The following is a 19,321-nucleotide window of genomic DNA, read 5'->3' on the forward strand; positions in this document are numbered from 1 at the left end:
ACATTTACCTGATAGCCCTGACTTCTAAAGAAGGGATCTAAAAGGGAGTACTTTGTACGTGAGAACGGTTGCCTCGTATTTCAGCTGAAAATGCTAGTCTTACACATTACTGGGTGTATTTTAAGGAAATTCATAAATAACGTAGGAGGGCAGTGTGCTTAGTGCACAGACGCAACAGCACTTAACATTGTGTGGGGTGGCAAGACCAAACTCTCTCAGAGTCACCCTGTTAAGCTCCCACTTAACACATTCACTATAGTAACATGGAGAAAAAAAGAGGAATATTCTGCAAGTGTCACTTAAACGTCCAAAGGAACTTGTCTGCAATGAACTCATACATGCAAACTGTCTTGGAGCGTCCAGGTAGAACTCATTACTCTAACTATTTTAACATCCTAAATGTAATGGGAGAACAGCATTGAAGACCAACAGCCACCGGGCCCTTAGAAAACAACTCCAAAGAAGCCTTTTTGCACAGATGCATGAGGCTTTTGTGCAATATATGAGCCTTGTAAGAAACTCAACGTTATTAGAGCAGCTCAAGGCTGTAGCAACTGTGTATATTATGGACCTGTGCCTATGCACCATGGGGGAGTGGAGGGGTGAACACGCAGACATCCCTCCAGAGGTTTAATGTTCATAGAACAATCACAAATGTTCTAGAAGTGAGAGACAAGTAATGGCTGAAGCAATAATGGTAAAAAAAAAAAATAAATCAAATGTTTTATTAATGGGACTGTCCCCATTCCCACTCCTTCCAACAGATCTCCATCCAGCCCAGTGTCCTGGTAGGAGAGGAACAGAAACAGCTACTTAAGAAAAACGCAAAAACAAAAAAACCCAAGAAGGGGAATAATAATCCACATAAATAACTAACTGCTGTTTCCAAAAAGGTCTTACTAAGCACATCAGAAAGCAAAAAGTAAAAGACAATAGTGTACTTTCCTCAGATTTGTGGGTGGAAGAACAAAGCGGTAGGTTCAAACAGCTTCCCGTTATAGTAAAAGCAATCCATAAGATAAATGTAGTACTTTGTCTAGTCCAACATAAACAAACAAAAATAATCAGAAACCCATCAAGCTCCAGATTATTCAAGAAAGTCATAAATGCAGATATATTTTATGTAAGAACTTAAATTTTCTTTGGTAGAAACAAAATTAATGCCAACTTACAATTAAATATTTCATTTAAATAAGCAATATACATGAAACAAAATAATTATGAAATACTTAGACTCAGCAAAAGATGTTTCCCACAAGTATTATTTTTGTTACTGTATTATCCAATGTAAAGTAATTCAGAAAATTATCTGCCCCACAACTCAAAAACATCTCAGAATTATATATTTTCCTCCTTTGTATTTGATTTTGTATAGCTATTTAGAGTCAGAGTTGACAGAAGGACAAAGCTGCCACAGAAAGAACACATGAAAGAAATACTTTCATGACAAACTGCGCTGTCAGAAATGTAGCGTCCTGTAAGAAAGATTTTTTTTTTTACATAAGACTTAGTTCCCTCTAGCAAAGCAGGGGAGTTAGTTTTAACTCTTTAGTAATAACTGAAAGTACATGAAACTGTTCTACTATTTCAGGCAGGTCCCTTGGCTCCAAATATTCCTCTAAGTGAGCCTTAGAAGGCATGCTTACAGAACATTTGTGTGTTTATACGCTAATAAGGTGGTGGGGGGGAAGCTTTTGCAAGACCTACATATTACAGCTCCCACAGGAATCAGCTAATCACTCAGTTAAATACAGTCTTACAGTGTTGCCAGTGCCACTCTGCTTGTGTCTTGGACAAGGGAGGAGGGATTAAAGGGGAATAAGATGCGTGACACAAATAAAGTTTTTAGCACTGGCTTAATTTGTTACCTATGGTACATCTTTGAAGTCAGAAAGTTTATTAAAAATTATTCCTGAAACTAAAACAGTTTTTATACACAACAGAAGTAATAAGACACATTTCATATTAATGATCTAGTAAACTAGTGAGTGATCTGTCCCTTAACTTACGTTTCCAAAATTCAACTTTCAACCATATGATCTTTAAATATCTGGAAGAGTAGTCTAGTTTATTAAAAAGTGTAACAAATAGATGCAAATCAAAAAAAGCTTGGCAAAAAAGATACCATTTTATTACAGTACACAGTGCTATTTCCATTGGAAAACGGACAAACAAATTCCAAATGAAACTAACAGAATAAGATGTAAAGACCATCAATGAACATATTTAAGTTAAAACCCCAAACCATGGCATGTTGTATATTTGACATTTTATTGATGGGAATGCAAATATAACCATGGCATATCACAAAACCAATTCATAACATTTCATTATTCCTTAAAAACATCTGCAGTCATCTGTAACAAATACACTGAATATTTGAATCCTTGTATCTTAAATCAAAGTATTCCTCTAGAAGCTTGTTGTAGATGGTTACTAAAAACCCAACATCAAACTTCACAATAAAAAAAATTGCAGAAATGCCTAAAAATGGGCACCTGAAATCAGTAGGTATCTCATGCAGCTGTATTTCAGGAAGTGCTAATTATTCTTTCTTAAGAAAATAAATATACCCATTTGGTCAAAAGGCATCCCCTCAAAAAAGAGGAGCATTTCCTGATGGCTAATTATCACCTAAACCCAAATGAATGCAGATGTTTATTGTTAACACAAATTTTTTTTTTTTTTTTTTTTTAAAATATGCTCTCCAGTCTTAAGATTCAGTTTAATTCATCAATGTGCATACCTGAGGTGCTATGTTGTCTGCATTCAGTTTTCCTGGAAGAGATACTAAAAGGAAACAAATGAACACTGTATATTTTAGCTGAACTGTTCATTTTCTTTAAATCCTTCTTCCTTTCCAAGGAACTTGCACACCTACTGACAAAGTCTGTACAAGAACGCCATACATCTTTTATTTATCTCTCATGTCTTCATTGCTTGGATCTGATCTGTTAATAAAAACAAACAGCTAGTCTTAACACAAGTAAGATGAATTCCTGCTGTATTTTGCTTTTTGAAAACATAACCCAGTATGTCCAGCTTACAGAACAACACCAATAGATATTTGGTGTAGTTACAAGAATGGGGGACAATGCAGCTAGAGTTGTTTTCAACTTGCTCTCTCATTCACTTCTGAAATTCCTCCACAGCCATGTTGTTTCCTCTGAATATTGGTAATTAAACAGGAAGGCTCTTCCACATAATTCAGTTTTTATCTTTTTTGGGCTTATAAGGTAACTTTGATGAGACTAAGTCCTGGAAGTTATGAAGTACGTATTTCAATTCCTTGCACACATTTCAGCTTCCACATAACTACACATGAACTAACTCCCTAACAGCACAGGATTTAAAGTTTGTTTTTGAATAACTCGTGTGAAAATTTCTTTGCTGTCAGTAGCCGCAATTCTCCATACTGCTGCCTGATTGCCGCCTCTAAATTCACTTCAAACATTGCCTTAGTTAGCATAAGTCTACTGCATGCCCATTGCAAAATGTGGAAATCAGCACAATTTCCCCCACTAATAGGGAACGTGACCTGGATTCAGGCTGTTGTGAGACAGGTTAGTTTTACTCTACTGAAGAAATGTTGGTTGCAATAGTAACCCATTACAAAATGGGGAAATGGGCAAACCCAGCCTTCGCTAGGGAAAAAAGGCAAAACTTCCTGCCCTTGCCTCCCCAAATCTGTGAACTACCTTTAAGCAGTCCGGTAAAGGTAACTAAGGAAAGCATGGCTGTTGACAAGGAGGACTGTGCATTCATTAACCAGGTGCCATTTCCTCCACTGAATTTTATGGCACCCACAGGCTGTGCTTTAGAGACCACTATAACTTAAGAGTTGTTCCAAATTTTTCCCTCCAAGTGCTCTAGGAACAAGCAGGAGAATCATAGTAAAAATTTTTCTTGCAATATCAAAGTCTTCATCCATTAACAGTATAAATGCTAAACTGCACATGCTTAGGCAACAATACAGTTAAAACCCAACCCCTCTTAAGCTTCTGAGGACACCAAGACAGGGAGTTAAAGGAAATTCTTTTAGATAAAGCCCATCGATGAAGAATTTCAGCTCAGAAAATTAAGAAGTTTAACAATCCATAAGAAATGAATAGCTATGAAGAGCTATGTGAGTGAGTGACAGCAGAAGCACCTGCTTACCATGCTTAAAAATCTATATATACAATCTAAATGTGTTGTCAGAAAATATTCAGACAAGGATTTGAGATCCTTTTAAGTAGCTTGAAGCTATGTGCAAAAACATCAACTCAAAATTTGGATCAAAACTTAGAAGGTTCCTCAAAGATAAGCAGAAAATCACAGGAAAATATTACAAAAATCAGAACTATGCCTGAAACTAGGAAGAGGTATGCGATTTGGAATCTGCCGCTATGATAGGATAGTGAAGGATGCATGACTTTTCTTCTGTAGGGTAGTAAATCTCTTTGTAAAGAAAAATTTTTGCCTAGTATCCCTTCCTCTGAAAACACGACCAAATTTTTTTGTATTCTATAATAACACAGTAAAATAAACCATCTCTTTCTAATTAGCAGTAAGGATTCTAAGTAGAAAAGACAATCTGGTAGCCATAGATAAGTGGAGATATGTTAAATCGGAGACAATGCTGGATATTATTTAGCTGCAATTTGAAGGAAATGAGTTTAGTCGCACCGACTTTAGGGTGTTGCTGACATCTGGCGGCTGCTAGAGCACAGACACGCTGGTACAGAGACACTGTCTTGCAGATTCAGTGTATGCTATGCTACCTAATACACTCACAATGTAAGCAAGGCAAATTAGGGAGCTAAAATTGGAATAAGTCTACCAAAAACTCTACACATTTAGCCAATACACGGGAGGACAAAAGAGACCAGATACTTACCAACATACAACAGAAGGATCTACAGCATCCATACCAAGTTTGTAATTACAAATGCGTATGTAATACATTGCCTAAGCTGGATCTGGTATTTTCTATGTAGTTATGAGTGTCTGCATATGCTGTGATCGTTATAATGCAAGCTGTTCTTATTTTGGCTCTAGATTAAAGAGCTGAACTTGAATAATAAAAACTAGTGTATTTGTCTGTGGACTTGGCTTTTTTTTCTAGCCTGCTTATTTACTTTTTCTTGATACATAACATTAAGTTACATAAAACTGGGACAGGACACTTAAGAATAAATTAAAGAAAAACCAGAACTACCACAATAATAAATTGAAGTACGGGAGCAGCTGGTATTAGTATTGGTTACAAGAAAGTGTCACACTGTTTGCAAGAGTAGGCATTAATATTTCACTGGACACGATTTTGTCAGAGAAACTGACATCTTTTGTGTACGTTAAGGAGGTAAATGAAAGGCAAATATAAGATAGAGCATCAGTACTCACTGTGTAATTTGGTCTGACAGCAGAAGTGGACAGAAAGAAAACAAAGGAAATAATAAAGAAAAAACCTTATAAAATTAAAAAATTTAACAGACTGAAAATAGAGCAAGAGAATTACATATGATATACCTTGGAGCCAATCCACACCCTCTTGTAATCCTTCTCCTTTAAGAGCATCACTGGCACTGAAAAACAAACCAAATTACGAACAATTGTAAAAATACCAGTTTTAGTGGAGTCATCACTATACTTGTAATTTACAGAATTGCAAAGTAGCATCTAGTACAGTTTACTTAAGTTTTCTTCATATGGAGAGGGCTGCTTCTCAAATCATAGAATCTCCTAGGTTGGAAGGGACCTTTCAGATCATTGAGTCCAACCATCAACCTAACTCTGACAAAAACCATCACTAAACCATATCTCTAAGCGCTATGTCTACGTGTCTTTTAAATACCTCAAAGGATGGTGATTCAACCACTTCCCTGGGCAGCCTGTTCCAATATTTGATAACCTTTTTGGTGAAGAAATTTTTCCTAACATCCATCGTAAATCTCCCTTGGCACAACTTGATGCTGTTTCTTCTTGTCCTATTACTTGTTACTTGGCACAACAGACCAACCCCCACCTCGCTACAATCTCCTTTCAGGTAGTTGTAGAGAGTGATAAGGTCTCCCCCTCAGCCTCCTTTTCTCCAGGCTAAACAATCACAGTTCCCTCAGCCGCTCCTCATAAGACTTATTCTACAGACCCCTCACCAGCTTCACTGCCCTTCTCTGGACACACTCCAGCACCTCAATGTCTTTTTTATATATCATTTATGAACGATATATTCTAGAGCACCTTCCCAATATGAAAGCACCATTTCAAGATGTGATCTATTTTAATTCCAGTTTCAAGGCAGAGGAATCGTTCCTAGAACATGAGGGGTTCTGGAGGAGCACCCACACAAGGCAGCCACATTGTTCTGCAGCACCTCCACTTAGATAACTCCCTCCTCAGACTGTGCTATAAAAGATGTTTACTACCTACAACAGCAGCAACGAAGCAGCATCTTTCCTCCTCCCACTCAGTTCCTATACACAGTGAGGATGTTGGAGTATTGGAGGAAGAAAGTATAATGCATACACACTTCATTGTAACAGTAACCCTAGGAGTGTCTGTTGATATATATTAATATTAAGCTACACTGAAAAAGTGTTAAGTCTACCCTTTGAATCACAGGGGTATAACTATTTAAAGGCCTCTCATTCTGCAGCTTATGAAAACTAGCACAGCAGTGAAAGTGAACTGTTATAACTGTGGTTAGCTATAACATTGTCTTTCAAAGAGCTTGTGAATTCGTCAGTGTAATTTCTGAGACAAAAAGCAGTGACCCCAAAACAATGCCCGGGTAATCAAGTTTAATATTAAAGGGCCTAAAATGAAAACTGTAGTTTTCAGCAGCATTTAGCTGCCCGTTTCACTTTTATTTATAGTATCTGAGGACTTTAATAAGACAAAAATCTAACTTCTATAGAACACTTCTGATAAAAGAAGAGGTTTTTTTTTCCCTTGTGAACACTGGCACAAAATTCGTCTGTTTATATGAAAGCTTACGTTCTTCAGAAAGAAAAGACACTAGGTCCTACAACTAAAAAAACCCCTCAAACATTACATGGTACAAAGAGTATGGTATGCCTCTGAATTCACAGAACAGTTTACTAAATGGCCTTTCAACAGTAGTTTACTAAAGCATGTGCAGAGAGGATAAAACGAACTCTCAAGGTTTTATTCTCGATATTCTGAAACCTGCAAGACAAACTAGCAGCAGCACTCTGATAACAACTGTACTCATTTTCCCAGCAAAAAATAATAGCAGCTATTCTGATAAGAACACTGTTTTCTGATTTCACTGGAAGTCCTCCATTTCATTATTTGGGTAACAGTTCTATTGTGAAAGTTGTCAAGACACAGTCTACATGAATGCATTGTGCCTTTAAAACAAGTTTCATAGCAAGTATTGTAATATTACTACTGTTTCCACACATGGCAGCACAGCATTTTATCTGGTTGATTCATGTTATATAACGCAGAGTGGCATGGGAGCACTAAAATATTGATGTACAAAGTAATACCAATAAAAGGGTAGAAAAAGGGAAATTTACCAGATATGCCAGGGCTTGTCTTTGATGTTTTCTAGTGACAGTAGCTGAGATACTTTCACAGATGATATTGCATCCCTGAGGTCCATTTTGTTAGCAAAGAAGAGAATAGGCAGTCGACGATGCTTAATATCTAGGCATGAGCAGAAATAGAACTATCGTGACATTACACAAGACTTATTAATCTCTACAAGTGGTAAGCTACAAACAATTCAGGAAGATATTTTGCTCACCTGTAACTGCAATTCTCTGAAGACTGCATTCTATCAAGATGCACACTGTTGGGTCACATGGCCTCTGATGCATGCTTCAAGAAAGCTTACAAACTTCCTGGCAGGCTTTGGGATCTTCCACCCCCTCTCCCCCTACTTTATACATACATTTAAAGCTGTAGGTATAAATTGCTGGTGAAGCTGATTCTCTGAAGGAGATCAGACACCTGCCTACAAATGCTGCACGTCTCTGCTTAGTGAGAACTGGATGTGTAAAATAGACAGAAAAACGATCTGTGTTCGTTCATAATCTCACAATAATAGTTGCATAAGGGTAGTCTGAATTATCCTTTAGCATCCTGGAGAAAATCCACGACTTCATAGAATTTATAAAACAGGAAAAAAAATGCACATGTCCGCACAACCCTTACCCTACCTTCACTTGAACAGGGACTTCTTTTCCAGAAGCTCTTCTCAGCTAGCAGTGAGAACTACAGACCAAACCAAGTACACTGGCAATTTCTGGCATATTTACGCATTCAAAAGCATAAGCCTCGCTGATTACTGCAGAAGACTAGAGAGTCATTGGAAGGAAAAAAAGTATACTCTCTTCAGCCTGACAGATGTAAAACTGCCAAAAAATTACCAGCACCAAGACCAAGCGTAAGATTTTTTTCACATTATTTAAACAAAGAATGAATTACAGGATTAGACAAAATCTAGATTTGAGTCTATCAATTAATTCTTGATGGGAAAAGAACTTAAACACCCCACCCCACCTCCCTGATGAAAATTGCTATACAGGCTCTTTTTATAACAGTAAAAAGAAAAGGTTATTTCACATAGGAAGCAAGCTAAGGATTTATTTAAAAACTTCAAACATATGCTAGATGCCCCTGCTGGGGGCGGGGGGGCGGGACAGGACATGGGGGACGACAAAACAAAAACCCCAACGTACTGTAAATGCTGAAGTGGTTTGAACCTTCCTAAATATGTTATTTTCAAATTGCCTACTGAACCTTTCCACAAAATCAGTGGAGATAACACTATCTACCCATACTCAGAGATCATGAGTACTGACCAAAACACCGACAATTTTCACAACTATTTACCCTATCTGGAGCCATTTTTCCTCTGTTATCATCTAACACAAATCAAAGGCCTCAAAACACAATCACAGAGCATCATTAAATCTCTGATTCCATAGTTGAACAGCTTTTGTGTCTCCTGACTGAAACTTCTACGTTAATCTATAGTATAAATAAAAGAACCCTGGTACCCGCAGGTTTCAAGTTATGGATAAAATTAAGACACAGAAATTAGCTGACATCACATATGCAAATAGCCAAGTTAATAAAGGGATTTTCAGTGTTTCTTTAAAGCAATTAAAAAGGGGCATAACCTACCCACATAGACTCATACACATACAGTTAAAGATGTTTGCTAAATAAAGTGGTGGTTGCAGAAATTTACATTATTTCCTACCTCATGACATTGTTTCTTACTATGCAGTATTTACCCCACACACTTTTTACAGTTAATAGAAAGCTAACATTTTCTAGTTGCAAGTAGTGATGAGTTAACATATTTTTAAAAAATCCCAGACACTAGATATGTGTGATGCGTAATTTTATACAAAGAACTTCAAATTTTCAGGAATTTCAGTTTATTTTAGAAGCATGTGCTGGAGGTCAAGTGACCCAAGAGTCAATATCTAAAACAAGTGATCTACAGACTACCATCTTGCAAAATGCTGAAAAATGAAGTGTGATTAAAAAAATAAAACTATAACAGTAATCATTAAACAAGCTGTTATTCGTAGAGTGCATTGTCCACTTATGTAAGTAAAAATAACATACAGCTCTGATTCACAAAGCAGTCCCAGCTGGTACAACTTCTAACCCTGTTAATGCATCAGTATACACATTCCCTTTCACCTGACAACCTCAGGCAAAGTCTGGCAAAAAGAGAGGGAACTGTTTTACTGAAGGATTGCTAAAATTTTCAAAGACGGGAATTGATTCAAGGTTGTTAGCCTGCATATATTTAAACTTTAAGTAAACATGTAAATTTAAATCACTCCAGGAGGTTCACAGAGGCAGAAGCACAGATGGGGAGAAAGTAGGGTACACAGGAAGAAAAGCAGAACAGCAATACAAATAAAAATAGTCATATAGTAAAACGATTATAGATTAATTCAGTTAACAGCTACTTTTATCAAACTTTACTACTATGAGAACTTTTTATTCTCTTTGGTTCTCTTAGATGTGACCTATCCAAATCAGAAATGTAAAACAGGAACACTGTTGCTGCATTTGCACTGAGCTGCTCCAAGGCAGAAATACAAAACTGCCCTTTCCAGGTTCTAGGGAATGTACTAAGTGTCCATAGCCAGGGTCTTTCAGAAACAGAAGACACAAACACATCAACAACTGAAAAGCGCTGACCTGCTAGATCAGCATTAATAATCTATTAATCCCTAAATGAAAAGCTCCACCTAAGATTGCACCTCCTCAGTCTTAACATTTTCACTCTTTCGCGTTGTAATAAACCAGTAGCTTACTACCACAGTCTTTACCTCTCACCCTTGGTCCTGTGTGTTTTCCACTTTATAAACAGAACTGCCTTTTATCACTGTGGTTAATACCTGCTTTAGTGCAAAGCTCCCTGGTCTCTGTGTAATCCACCTGCAGCCTTTGGTTCACCTCATCTTCCCCTTTGAGACCCTTGCAAGGCTGTCTTTTCAGTGTCGGCATTTGAAGTGGCCCATAACATGAAGTTAAGGGGCCCAGTCAGCTCCCACACACTCAGCTGCAGCATCTTTGTTCATGAACTAAGGTATTATATGCAGTCTTCATTGAAAATAAAATAACAGTAACATATTTGCCCCTCCCACGTACTACTTTTCTTGGTTAGAAATGCAAGCCAGCTTCTCCTTTTTTACTTTCAGCATGGACACCCCACAAGTTAAGGCTCTATCAGCTTAATAAATAAGAAATTAGAGGATTATTTCACTTTTAAATTTCCTGCATGTAGCTTTATAATCTGTTGAGTCAGAGCAACTATGTAAAGTGCTGAAAGTCAAAATTGCATATTGCTTACAAAAACATTACAGTAATGCTGGCTATACGGAAAGGCAAAGCAGCGAATAATTGACCGATCTCAGAACTTAATTAAAAAAAGCGTAGTTTTGTATAAAAAAAACCAAACTAAACAAACAAAACCCCTGAAACCAGGCCCCCAATCATGAATCCTCTCATATTCTCTTCCATTCCGTGTATCCTTTTATAGGCAATTGAAACTGACTGGTATAATTATCCATCCTTATTTCTGGCTAAAGCATAATTAAAAAAAAAAAAAAAGAAGATAATGAAGATGAAAAGAAATAATTTAAAGTTACATTAAAGGAATTAGCTGTCTTCATGGAAAAATCCAGACAGGGAGATACTGTTTTGTATGTGTTTGTCATGACATACAGGGTCTCCAGCTTCCAAAGGGTCAAAGTCTAAGTCTTCCTCAAAATAATGCAACTTTTGATCTATATTGACTAGTAAAAGACCAGTTCAACTCAGTGTAGCCAACTGAAGTATGATCAGTTTGTAAATGTGAATAGGTATTAAAAAAATCCCCCAAACTTGTTGAAGACTATTATTGTTCTACTATTGTTGTACTATTATCGTACTCACGAATATCTAAAATATTTGCGAAGTACTCAGAATGCAGAATGTGTCAGATAAGGGCTTTTCTTAAGACAATGTAACAAATATGGAGACAAGGAGAAAACAGCCTCCTCACCTGGATGATTCAGAAGGGTGTCAAGTTCTTCTTTGGCCACAACCATTCTTAATTTGTCACTGCTATCAATGACAAAAATAATGGCTTGGCCTTCTCTGCATAACATGAAAAGAGCAAAGAGGCAAATTACAGGTTCTCTTAAACTGTAAGAAAAGACTTCAGAAGAAACACCAAAAAAAAGCGAACGGACCTCATTTCCCCCCACCCCCCTCATTTTTGTTGTTATTTACCATTAACATTTGAATCTAGTCCTGAAATTCAACCTTTTGGTAACCTGCATAATTTTTTTGCGACATGAGACTGTTAACTGTGAGGCTTACACAACATTCAGTCTACACAGACTCTTCAGAAAAGCTTCATTTCATTACTGAGTCTGAAAAATGAACTCTGAAAATGTAACCAACTGCTACTCTGACAGCGTGATTAGACAAACGAAGAAAATCTCAAGACAGGTTTTTGTAGAAATTCTTTATTTCCTACACTAAAACATGTTTATTTAGAGAAAGGTCAATCACCTTTTCAGAAAAAACTGTGTCCACAGCTGTTTAACAACTAGGCACACGCAGATTAATTTAACTTTTAGAAAAATCTGCATAAATAGGATTTTTGTTTTGTTTTGAATAACAGGTAAAACTTTCAACTATTTCAAGTCATCAAGGCATTTTGCTGGCAATATGACTACAGTCACAACAGATATACATGCTATTCAATTCATTATTTCAGAATATTACGGATATCTTGTGACTTGACGTTCCATTTATTGAAACTTATTTGAAAGCAAAATAAAGTCTGACCAATTCAGATGAATAGTTATAAACACACACAAAAAGTATTTTTTAATTTACATTTTAATGTAATATTCACTTCTCCTTTGTTTTATATTTCTCTGAGACACCATTACAGATACTTCACCCCCCAGCATCATCTACCTTTGTATTTTGATAAGAAACAGTCCTAGACCTACTGAAAAACACAAACAACTTGACCAGCCTAAGATTGTATGAGAAGGTTCATTCTTTTCTGGAGCACAGAAGAACTTTAACAGAAAATAACTCTTTTTCCATGTTAGCTGAGAATGCCTAAGTAGTTTTTATAGCACACTATTTTTCTGGAGTAATCAGAGTCCTAGCATGTATTTACTACCAAAAAATAACTTCAGAAACAAGTAACAGTAATAGGAACATGAGTTTACATATATTTAAGACAAGTGTACTTTGAGGACATCCTAGAAGATAGTTTCAAGTCAAACAGAAGAAAAGGGCAAGCTTCAAGTACTCCAAATAACTACTTAGACACAGATACTTGATCACATTTGATTGCCATTTTGTAATTCTTGCAAAATTAAATCTTGCTTAACTTTATTAGCTGAACAGCACATTATTATTTTTACATTATTCTCAGAAGTTAATATTAAATATTTTACTACTGCACTGGATCAGGAACAGAGGTGGATACAAGTGCACAGTTCACTGTGAGCATTGCCCAACAAACTCCCTAACCGTTGAGATGAAAAAAGCAGTTTATGTGACACAAAGGATGAGTTACTGCATTAAATACAGCAGTCAGAAAAAATTATTTGCTTATGAAGCACTTGGCTAGCATTTTGAGAGTAACCTAAGGACATCAGTTACTGAAATCCAAAAGTTTTGGGAGACATACATCTAACACTCTTGAAGAATGAATATCTACCCACACAACAAGTTTTTCTGTCAAACACCAGGTGTAAGTCTTCTCTGAATCATTTCTAACCACTAGATATTATCATACTTCTGTTTAAATAGCATACACAACAGCTAACATGAACAGCAATGCTTTAAAATAAATGATAGGCTTACTTGTAGTAATGTTCCCAAAGGTTTCTGTATCTCCCCTGACCTGACATATCAAACACTGTGAAAGACAAACTGCAAAGAAAAGAAGTATATGAGGAACAGAATCAAAGAACAAAACTCCAACTGTTTTCTTTGCTATTCTAACAGAAAAAAATCCAGATCAACTTGAATCCTAATCAACATTGAAAGATTCCCAAAGGAACTCTGGTTACTCTATCTGCCATCAAACTACCCTACCCAGTTTTGTGATCTTATTATGGTGACATTTCACGTTTGTTTATTCTCTGAATAAAAGAACAAAACCAATTATAAAAAGTTACACCAAATACAAAATAAGCTCCCATTCAGCTGCTCTTTTTATCACGTTAGTATCAAATATTGTTTATAATGCTGAGTAAATGAAATTCAGATGAGCCATGACTTAAAATCCATAGCCCATCTTAAATTCTGTCCCTGTGCAGGCACCAATAGCATCCAGAGGCTTCTGTATGCAAAATAAAAACCTTTTTTTAAAAAAAAAAAAATTCTACCTTCAGGAAAAAAATAAATAAATCACATTCTGGTAATAGGTTATTTCAGGCGACCAAGTTACAAAGGGTAGTCTTTGCAACTTTGAGATTTCACACGAACGCTAAATACGGCAAGTCAACTTAAAGAACATTACAAAAAATTCTGATCCACTCCTGAAAAGTCTACAGAGGCAACACTGAATTCAGTGTTAGACTTTCCTGTTTTGGGTAGTCCCAAATAGCTCTCCGAGTGGAGGTGACACCAAAATGAGGCGGTTTAAAAAAAGGAAGCTCTCCAAACATCCTTTCCACTCTATATCCAGACATCATCGTATCATGAAGTTATTAGCAACCCCAAAACAATATTTTGATTGTAATATCGGATTAATGAGGTTTTGGGGTGGGGGTGTGTTGTGGGTTTGTTTTGGTTTTTTGTTTTTTTAAAATCATTCTACATGGTGTATTTGCAGGTCATCTCTCTTACTACAGGATCAGAATAAAGGAAACCAATATAAATTGATCTACGTTTTCACACAGCCGACCCCCAAACCTGTCTTATGTACTTTACTGTGACAGAATACAGTTGTTGAGCCTCCTATAAAAATGAAACATATCAATCCCACACATCAGCTCAAGGAATAAACAACTGTCTTACAGATCTCTTGTCCAGTGGGGCATGCTGCTTGAAGACTGACTGACTGCACCCATTAAAAATACACTGTGAATGTTGCAGAATAATAAAATAATATGTGTTACCTGCTTGAAATATCTTTGTCTCATGACATTCCTTCTCTAAATCTTAGCCTTTGTTTAACCACTGATATCTTCCTCCTTTCCTCACCTTTGCCTCTGCCATCTTTATGTTGCTAATGCTGTAGCCACCATTTTTCATTTAATGAGATTAGACTGCAATCTCTGCAGAGTCCCTCCAGTGAGAGTGCTTAATGGAATATAGGTTACCATCTAAGCAGCTGTGTCTCCTCAAGTCTGTAACAATGCCCTATTCTGAAATTCTTGACAGAAATCAGATGCTTATACACTTTTTTTTTTTTTTTTTACATATACACGTAGTTTTATAGCAGCACAAAATATACAATATATTCCAGCACTGTCAATCTTGGATCATGATTAGGACTCCTGGGTACTACAACATTTCAGCGAACCGGATGTCATGTCATAACACCACACATTATACTCAGTTACATCCCACTGAAAGAGGTAAGTCCAACTATTGTATATTAATTACTAATGCTAAATGGAGAAAATGAAAGAAACTACTACCTCGATGTCTTGAATTTCTCTATACTGAATCCTATTGTTGGAACGATATCCTGACTTTGAGCCTTTAAAGGGAAGAAAGTACAAGTTTTAAAACCGACTTAGAAAATGTAAATAAATATATTTGAAACATTAATACATTACAGAACTATTTTTCCCCAAACTGTGCAATACAAAAAACTTTCTACAAATGCAGATACTTTATATTAAAAAAGTTTCCAGAAAAGTACAGTAATTCAAAATCAAGGTTTTGTATTTTCTAGGAAATACAATGAACACTATTGGACAAGAGCATTGAAACTGAAGACATTTTAGCCTTAAGAGTGAGATGTCACCCCTTACATTAGTCTATGTGTACATGTATGTGTGGATATTACCTATGAAATAAATAGGAGATAGGTTAACATGGAAGATAACAGCTTGAAAATTATGACCGATGTCAAAGTTCACAGTATTTGTGCACTTTGGAAATCCCAACGTCAACCCAAACAAATCAGCACAATACCCCAAGCCTCTTAAGATAAAAGCGGGTGTACTTCTATCAAGATACTAGATTGGCCATATTCCCAACTTCTGTCAACAGGATGGAGGAGTCTGCTCGACATTGGGAATTACACAGCAGACATTATGCAACGGCCTAACCATATTTCTATTCAACCTACCAGACCATTGGAAGAAATCACCATTTACCGTAGAGGAATGGCCAAAACATAAAGTATTATTAATAGATCTGTCTGATAACCAGATTTACTGCTGAGGTAGCCAAGGAACCTACCAGCTAAGTTGGTACAACAGAATAGTTCCTTTAAGAAGCACCGATATTGAGCAGGGAGAAAGGTCACGTTCCTTAGACTACAGAGCTGTCTGAGAAGGTGACATGCTACCCTTTTACAGACTTTCTAGAGCCCCTTATGAAAAACACTATCTATAAGCAGTTGACTCCTTGCATACAACTGAAGCACGCTTAGCTTGTTCACCTGCAGCTTCATTATGGAAATGGCATTCCACCGTAATAAACAGTTTAGTCAACAGTTCCTATCAACAAGGGAAAACTTGTGCAGAGAAGAAGAGTTATTTCTTTAACATTTATTTAAAATGTATTTATCAGGCCCAGAAGAAACAACTGCAAACAGATAAACACTTGTATTTGCCAGACAACTAATATATTGCTTGTAGGCCAAAGTAGCAGTTCAACCCAGCAGAAGACTGGGTTGATCCAGAGCTCAAAATCATCTGTCCGTTGAACTTACTAAAAAAAAAAAAAATAAAATTCATCAAGTTTGATCTAATAGTATTTGTTGCACATTAGAGAATTTGCCATATCTTGCAAGTATAGGACTTACACAAGTTGTATGCAAAGCTACCCTCCTAAAGCATCACATTAAATGAAAACATTCAGAAGTAAATTCTCATTACACAATTTACAGTAAAGCAAGCAAATTCGATTTGTGTAATTCCCTTGGGACCTTCTCTAATACCTCTTATTGTAATAAATCTTGAAGATGTTGTTCAACTCTAGTTAGGAATCCTTTACTGCTTAAGGGACAACATAAAAACCCTGCTACAATGAAGGTCTCAAAAGTTACATAAATATATAATTTTCCAGGTACAAATTGTAGCATTTCCCCCAAATGACTGTCAGCAGATAGTAAGATGTTTATATTGCTAGGAATGCTAGGAAGACTATCAGACTACCACGTTACATTTTTTAAACAGTGTCCAGTGGTACCCTTCAGGAAAAGTTCAATGAAAGTTAAAAACCAAAAACTGTGTCCTGAGGTAAACAGCAGAAATCATGATTTCCCAGATGCGTATAACCAAGATGCACAAACCTCTGGCTTTGAACCTGCCTATCAAAATTCATCTATTTCTATTCCATAAACACACCTAGAAACAAGGTAATCCTACTTTAAGTTTTGCTTAGAATACTAGCCACTCTTAGTAGCCTGAAGAACAGTTTTCACTGGATAAGTGTATAAGCCTGTATAAATGCTACTTATTTTGAAACCCATTCTGCTTTAGAAGTGCTGACATCGCCATTAAGTGTACATGTTCTCATTATTTCCTATTTTATTATCTACTTGTTTCTCAGGAAGAGATTGAAATAAACATGATAAATGTAGACAAGTACAAGTTGTTGTACAACTGTATTAATCCCCAATGTTTGACACATCACTCGTAATTGCAATCCTGTAGCAATTATTTAAATTAGTTAAGAAAACTGTTTCAGGTTCTGATTTCAGCCATCATAAACCCTTCCTTATTGAGTGATCTTAGAAAAAACAAGCCACATCATTAACAGTATTCTTTTGGGAAATGTTTTCATAATATGCATGTAGATGCTTAGATTTAGTTTTATTTAGTTCGAAACTCTTAAAATATATTTGTTCCACTGTACTCAATCAAAAAGTTTTTCACATCTTTTTCATGGTCACATTTAGTATAACGGCATGCAAAAAGAGTTTAAACAAACATCAACTCTGCAGTCAAAACAGCAACAGTGAACTAAGTAGGCTACTTACATTTGAAGGCTTAAGTTTATTTATGATCGTTGTTTTGCCGCTGTTGTCCAAGCCAAGGCACAAAACGTGAACCTCCTTTTTCTTCAGGCCAAGCCACCCCGCTAGCTTGTCAAACAATCCCATAATTCTGGCTCAAATACACAGGGATCACCTGTTGTTCAGAAAACCAGGGAAGAAAATAGCGGTTGCAAAGCAGTTACGTGTACAGCAGCGCTAGCACAATAGGTGGGCATGTGGCTAAGCAGTCCTTAAACTTTTAAAAGGACAGTGTGAATAAGACACTACACAAATACTGTCACAGCAGGTTTGCTTGGTATACTAAGCAAATGGAGTATAAGCTGATTATAGCGAAGAAGCCTTGATACAAAAGTAGATTGGCCGTTTATAGCCCTGTCTATATATCGCAATGTCCTTGATTCACTGGGTAGCAATATTGCCATCATTCTCAGCAGTCCAAATAGAAGCACAGCTGCAATGCCTCCTTACCTTCCACCAAACTGAAAAAAAAAAAAAGGAAGACCATTACATTTCACTTAAAATATCAGTAGTCCAATCAGTCACCATAATTTAGATAACAAAGCAAAACAATATTTCCTTTCTTCAGCACCTGCTATGTAATTTACTAAACCCTGAAGTAAATAAAGTATCCTCTGTCAATTCAATTGAAACTCTAATTGTAACAGGCTTTGCTGATATTAACATGTATAAATTAGGAACTTGTTCACTACAAATAGAAACCGATTACAATAGATCCAACAGACATCAAGCCAGACACCACAACATTCACCCAGACCTCAGATGCCAAACTTCTAGTCTGCCCAGACATTGATTGAAGTTACCTGGCAGCAGCACATTCAAAGGAGCTTACATCATGCATTGCCCCGGGGCACCTAGCTGAAGGAAGAGGATAACCCTTGTCTGTCTTGAATGAATTCCACTAAGAATAATTTCAGCAATCAGACAGCTGAAATATTTGTGATGCGTTCAGTAATAAAGTAATTAATGCCAGAATAATTTTGTGGAGTGGTGAAGGACATTTTTTCTCTTAATAAAGAAAAACCACACAGCACTGGACAACTTGGACTGCGATCTTTATTACCCCAGAAAGTTGAAGTACCACCACATTAATAGTGAAACGGTCTAAATGGCTGAATATACACAAGAAGGATATAACAACAGCTCTAGCAATTGGTGTAACTCTTTTCACGTTGGCAAATCAATGTCCCGCCTATTTCAACCCGAAAGAATAGGAATATTAGCTTTGTTTCTATACATACAAAGCCCTGAGTCTGATAACAAAAAGGCTGATTGCTGCTCTCCAGTTTTAGGTTTGTGACGAACACTTGATGGGCGTCAAAATTAAGAAAACATGCAAACATGCTGTGCTTCCGTCAATCCCTGAGAAAGAGGCTGCAGGTTAACTCTTACAGAGTTTGGTCCTGGAGCTTGTTATCAAACTCCATAAACCTTTATCACAAACTGTAAGCCTGTCTGAGGCAGCAGTGATTGATTAACTTTTGTGACTTGCCACTTGTGACTAACCAGACTGCAAAACTTCTGAGGATAAACCAGCCACGTAAAGCACCATTTCGGGCAGCAGTGGCTTGCTGTCAGGGAGCAGAGCCAGGTGAGCCCCACAGCTCTGCGGAT

The 19,321-nt window shown here is 36.7% G+C and overlaps 1 protein-coding gene across 1 annotated transcript; it reads right to left on the minus strand.

The window, feature by feature from the left end:
- Window positions 1-2,011: 2,011 nt before the first annotated feature.
- On the minus strand, window positions 2,012-18,169 carry ARL6 (ADP ribosylation factor like GTPase 6). Its single transcript, XM_054188768.1, has 8 exons — window positions 18,158-18,169; window positions 17,672-17,822; window positions 15,153-15,214; window positions 13,366-13,434; window positions 11,531-11,625; window positions 7,527-7,656; window positions 5,512-5,567; window positions 2,012-2,951 (listed from the first exon to the last, which is right to left on the minus strand). Exons 2-8 carry the CDS (start codon window positions 17,792-17,794, stop codon window positions 2,926-2,928), a joined length of 561 nt encoding a protein of 186 aa, XP_054044743.1. The 5' UTR covers window positions 17,795-17,822; window positions 18,158-18,169; the 3' UTR covers window positions 2,012-2,925.
- Between the last annotated feature and the right edge of the window lie 1,152 nt (window positions 18,170-19,321).

This window comes from Rissa tridactyla, chromosome 1 (assembly GCF_028500815.1).
Source record: "Rissa tridactyla isolate bRisTri1 chromosome 1, bRisTri1.patW.cur.20221130, whole genome shotgun sequence".
NCBI lineage: Eukaryota > Metazoa > Chordata > Aves > Charadriiformes > Laridae > Rissa > Rissa tridactyla.